This window comes from Ruditapes philippinarum, unplaced genomic scaffold (genome assembly GCF_026571515.1).
Source record: "Ruditapes philippinarum isolate M1 unplaced genomic scaffold, ASM2657151v2 ctg1126_1_1_1_1, whole genome shotgun sequence".
NCBI classification, from domain to species: Eukaryota; Metazoa; Mollusca; class Bivalvia; order Venerida; family Veneridae; genus Ruditapes; species Ruditapes philippinarum.
This window is the reverse complement of record NW_026864796.1, coordinates 164,528-170,527: the sequence shown is the minus strand read 5'-3', so window position 1 is coordinate 170,527 and position 6,000 is coordinate 164,528. Positions and strand designations below refer to the sequence as shown.

At 32.5% G+C, this 6,000-nt stretch overlaps 1 protein-coding gene across 1 annotated transcript in view; it reads right to left on the bottom strand.

Moving 5' to 3' along the window:
- Positions 1-1,048: 1,048 nt before the first annotated feature.
- The window catches only part of LOC132726832 (uncharacterized), a 47,468-nt gene continuing 42,516 nt past the window's right edge, over positions 1,049-6,000 (bottom strand). The window contains exons 8-9 of the mRNA XM_060712212.1: positions 1,798-3,480; positions 1,049-1,479 (exon numbers count right to left, since the gene is read on the bottom strand). Of these exons, the coding sequence (XP_060568195.1) occupies positions 1,049-1,479; positions 1,798-3,480 (2,114 nt within the window). The remainder of the gene's footprint in view (positions 1,480-1,797; positions 3,481-6,000) is intronic.

The window sequence follows — 6,000 nt, the reverse complement described above, 5'->3', positions numbered from 1 at the left end:
ATAAGTTCTTGCTGGTCTTTTATTTTCTTGTTTTCTTTGTGATCTCGCGAGAGTTTGGCGGGAATGTCGTGCAGGTTTTGAAAAGAGTTTACATGGTTGATGTAGAGTACATTTTATTAATTTCAACTTGATTATATGATTTGCATTTGGTTGAGCTATCCAAATAATTATGAGAAGTATTTAAGGTAGTTTTGTGATGGCTGAAATGATTATTTATTATTCGGTTTATTTGCAATGTTGTATTTTACAGCGCGTTGAATGTTCCAAAACGGCAGTCATTGACTTTCTCTTTCAATTCTATATTTTTATAACCAGCATCTATTATATGTTTTAATCTTGTTCACAGTTAACCATCACGTGAGACAGGATGTATGTGATGTGAAGTGAAGTGCTATAAATTCTAATTTGTCATTGGTTTATCGTGGAATAGGCTTAAGATCCCTAAGATCTGTAAGTATAAGAGTATGTTGGTATTTATACCTTTTGTAATAATGTAAACATTATACATGTAATGTTTAACTGGTAAGACATAAGAGTACAAATGCTTTAATCATTTAGTGATCTTAATGTCTATGATAATAAGTTGTTTAAATGCTATGTTTATTGATTGTATATATTATATGTGCAAACATTGTTATTATTATGTCATTTCAGTGCCTTGATTAAAGTTGACTTCAATAGAGAAGATATATTGTATATTCATGAGATTGACTGTATATGTAGATTGGAAGCAATAAAATGAATTACCACATCTACCCTGTGTTATAACACCATGTGTTACACATTCAATATAAAATCACTTACCTATCCGTAAAAAACTTGTAAAAAAACATACATGAATTACTTCTATCAGTTGTCTTTTGATTTATAATCAATTGTCGATAAATGTTTTAATTGGAAACGTGTATTACAAGTATGTCCTAATTGAAGACTATAATGTAGTTCGAAGAACCGCCATTTTGTTTGTAAATGTCCATATTTAAATTGTTTTTATTAATTAAAATCATTTAAGTATTGCTTCAATTTATTTCACAATCTTTTTCCGTGTCTATTCTTTGCTTGGTTTTATTGTTTTGAACTCAAAGTTCTTCTGCCAGTCGTCTCGTATCACATGAAAAGTTTGTGATCTCCGAATATTTTCTCTAACACGGCCATATTCTGTTTCCGGTTTAATGTCGTACATCTTTACTGTAACCGACTGCGGCAGATTTTCCAACACGATAATAAAGTTCTGTAGACTTCTTGCATTCATTTCTATATCCCTCAACTCCACACGTTTAATATTCAACATGTCACGTGACAGTAACAATGAACTTTCTTCATCTAGATTGATGTTGTACAGCTCAACATTAACTAATGACGGTGTTGATATATTTAATTGTAGCCTCCCAGGTAAATAATCCAAGTATAACTTTGATAGAGATGAATGTTGAGACAAGTCCAAGTTCAATCTCTTACAATCACCGCGCCAGTCATGTTCTTTACAATATAACATGTACAATGTTAACTCTTTCATTGATTTTTGACCGGAGATAAAATTGTAAATTGTTTCCAGTATTTTGTGAGATATCATGAAGTAGCTAAAATGTAAATATTGTAAGTTTTGACATCGCGCCATGTTTTCACTGAGATTTTCTTCATCATTTGTCCATTTATCACACCGCAAAGTAACGTACTGTAAACTGGGAAACAATATCCGGCTTATCTCAGCCTCCTCTCTGGCCATCCTGCCACCTTTATAGTAAAGTTTCTGTATATGACTGAGATCTGTGAGAGAGAATAAATCTATAATTTGACGTAAACTGATGGAAGTATTGAAGGTGTCTATCTTAAGTGATTTTATGTTGGTTTTATTTTGTTTTAATAAACGTTGTAACAGCTTACTGTACACGGTGCGCCCGTCAATGAAGAAATCTTGTAAACATAATTGAATATTTTCACTTTCAGGCATTTCTTGTAAACACGACATGAACATTTCCTGTATGTTTTTCAATGGATTATTGTATATGGAGTACTCTATACCTGTCCTAGTTCTATAGTCGCGTGTTTTCACGTCTTCACTTATCACAGACATCAAATCATTTGATATTGCACACATCCGGTTTTCATTCATTTTACTTATAAATTCACAAATTTTTGACATGTCCAGAATGTCTTGAACATTTCTACATTTTTCTACAACAGTTTTCTGAGCGTCACTTTGAGAACTTATGAATATGGCGGCAAAGAATTCTTGCACTGTTTTGTGAGAAAACGATACTTTACTAAATTTTTTTGTAAGTGTCTTGGATGTACTTTCTGACAAAATTCCTGAGTGAAGGGTGAATTTCATCATGTCTTGTGTGAGATATTTTCTTGCAACTGATCCATCAAATACTAGCGTGGTTTCTTTTGTTTCATTGAATAATGTATAACAAGCCAATTTCCCTAAATTCAGCTGGAGTGGGTAGTATTTGGTACAGTTGTCATATTCAGCAAAGCATTCTGGGATGTCACTGGAAGAACGTTCCCACGATTGTTGAAGCTCCCCGTGGATCTGAATGGTTCTCGATAAAAGAAGCTCGACTATATTCATATACAGATCACATTTTGAATCTCCTTTTTGAACACCCTCACACCATAAACAAATAGTATATATTAAAAGAAGAGGCACAAAAGCAAGCTGGGCGTTTCGTCTCCTATTAATTGTTTGTATGAACTGTCTGACGTCACTGTCTAATAAATCCTTATTCTGAAGAGATTTCAATCTTTGTAATATCCTTCGTATAAGTGTGACGGCCGAGTCGTTACTTAATTGTGTAATTTCTACCTTTTTTCCTATTTGACATGAATTGAGATCCAAAACACCCAATTTCCATGGTCGCATGGTTGTCAGTAATGTACACATTTTTTGGTCATTCCTGTGGGGAATCGATCGGGGCGATCTGTAACATTTCTTGTCGGGGTGAGTCCATTCATCCAGTCCATCAAGTATAATTAGGCATTTCTCATTCTTCAAAATTTTAAGCAGGATATCTTTGGAAAGCGTTTCTTCAAGACCCAAATTTGAAATAATCTTTTCAAATATGAGCTCATCTATAGAGCACAAATCGTCCGAATCTCGCAATAAGACTAGGAATAAGAAATCAAATTCTTGCATACAGTCTACATCATCCTTTAACAAAAGTTCATTTAAGTCTTCATCCGGGCAATGAGCTTGACACCACACGTTAGCCAGATACTTTGAAAATGCAGTTTTTCCGAGTCCAGCATCAGCGAGTACATATATTTCTCGATTTTCTATATTTTTAGTTTTGAACAACTCCGATAATGATTCAACTGGTATTTTTTCATCATTTCTCGTCGATGTTGAGACTATTGAGCTCAGTTCCGGTCTGATATAGAAAGAAGCTAACGGAGTGTCTTTCTCTTCAAAAAGAGGCGACAGGAATATTTTACTGTGTCTTGTTTTGTAGAATTCAAAGAGACCATCTTTAACTTCTAAAATATATAATAAAACACACGTATAAATAGTAATGAAATTGAAATTAATTAAAAGAACAGATGATAAATGAAAACTGTATAAATATTTCAAGATACTTATTTGTTATTAAATACAAATCCTCAATGATTGTATAAATTTAAGCTTTGCATCAATGTACTGATTGAAATGACCAAGCAATTCTAATCATTACGAATATTTTAACCAAATTTAGACTGTCAATTTACAATCTGGAGATAGAAAAAGGAAGGCACAATAATATTCCAAGAGAAAAAAAATGTCGAAATTGTCCTCTTAATTTGTTTCTACAACATAATAATTATGAGCCGTGTCATGACAAAACCAACATAATGGGTTTGCGACCTGCATGGATCCAGCGCAGTCTGATCAGGATCCACGCTGTTCGCTATCAGTTAGGGTTTGTAAGCGAACAGCATGGATCCTGATCAGACTGCGCGGATGCGCATGCTGGTCTGGATTCATGCTGGTCGCAAACCCATTATGTTGGTTTTGTCGTGACGCGGCTCATATCATTTCTCATTAATATACAATTTACATAGATGTTTTTTAAACCATATTTTGTAGATGGACTGCAATGTAGAAATTCGAAACACTAATGACAATGACAAATATCAAAACAATTAAAAATCTGGCAAGTAATTGGTATTATGCACATTTAAAAAATGACATAACTTTAGATTTTACCCTTATAGTATCCATAAACACGACAACAAATGCTCAGTAGATATAACGGCTATGTAATCTTAGAAATATAAAGATTTGCCGTTTAATTGCTAAATAATGATATAGTGCAACGGTAACCAATATCTTTCTACTTCCTTTAAGTACATTTGTTTCTTACATGTACTATAAGTATTTTTATGCAAATTCTGTTACATATGTCGCAACTTTTATTTATACTTGTCAATAATACTTCTGGGCTAACTTACCGTACAGTAACTTAAAACACCTTACAACACACAGGATTTGAATTCTATAGCTAAAAAATTATGTAACACTTTTATGTTGAAAAATATATGTTCTATGAATAAATAAAAATCTACTTGTAACAAACAATGTCACGGATTTGAACCGTTTTTCAATGAAACAATATTGGCGCAACATGCTAATTAAAACATTTGTGACTATCAGTAATATAATTATTTTTATGTTTTTTCTTTTAAATAAATAGAAAAAAGTCAAAATATGTTTCATTTCGTTAAAAGAACAAAAAAGAAGAACAAATCAATCACATAAAAACATGTTTAGACTGTTTTGTTAATTTTTACATTTCATTCAGTTATATTAATTTTCATAATGTCAAAGTAACTATGTTGTGTATAACCTTTGCAGTGTTCCTAGATATAATCTACCAGTGCTGACTTTGTACCAAGACAATGCTGTTCATATTCATTTAAGTGACAGAACTTATAAATCGAATATTTTGTTCTGGTCAATCATTTAAGGGAATTGGGCAATAGTCTTTATAAAGCCCTTAGCACTAAATCATGCTATTGGTTCAAATGCAATAATGTCTACAATTTCATTTTGAACAATTTTACACTACCAAATAAATTTATATAAATTTATAAAGATGATTTGAGCCGCGTCATGACAAAACCAACGTAATGCGTTTGCGACCAACATGGATACAGACCAGCCTACGCATCCGCGCAGTCTGATCAGGTTCCATGATGTTCTCTTATTAACCCTATTACAAGTAGTGAAACTGATAGCGAACAGCATGGATCCTGATTAGACTGCGCGGATGCGCAGACTGGTAAGGATTCATGCTGTTCGCAAACCCACTATGTTGGTTTTGTCATGACACGGCTCATTTGTTTTTATATTACATAATAACAGTATTTATTCTCCACGATATTCTATATAAAGAGGACAATCACAGATTAAGTCGCTCACCTGAAAACCATTGCAATGTTTATACAAATTCCAAAATTAGTTTGATTTATAATGGATGGACATACCGCAGGAACTTGAAATTCTATCATTATTAATGATAATATCCAAAATATACCCCCTATACAGTATAAATAAACACTTATTTATACTGTATAGGGGGTATATTTTCGATAATATCATTAATAATGATAGAATTTCAAGTTCCTAGCAACTTCGATCGAATTGATAAAGATTTGAACAATCACGACGTGTGTTACTGACAATAAAGCCAAATAAAAATATGTACTTTCTATACTAAAAAAAATGTAATAATTTATTCACTTAACAAATGACGTACACTTTGAATGGATCAAGTTGTTTTTTTTGTATGAAACACTTAACAACTTTGTTTGTCAAACATTAATCATATGTTACGGCACCTTTATATTCATGTATGTCAAATCAGTGGAGGAAAATAAATCATTGAATTCTCTTTTTCATGTCTTCATATCACTGCTGCATGTACACAGCAGTGAACGGTAATTTAAAGAATAGACAATAATACTGACAATGTTTTAGTGTATGATTTAATACACAGACACTTGGGAGTCAGACCTAGA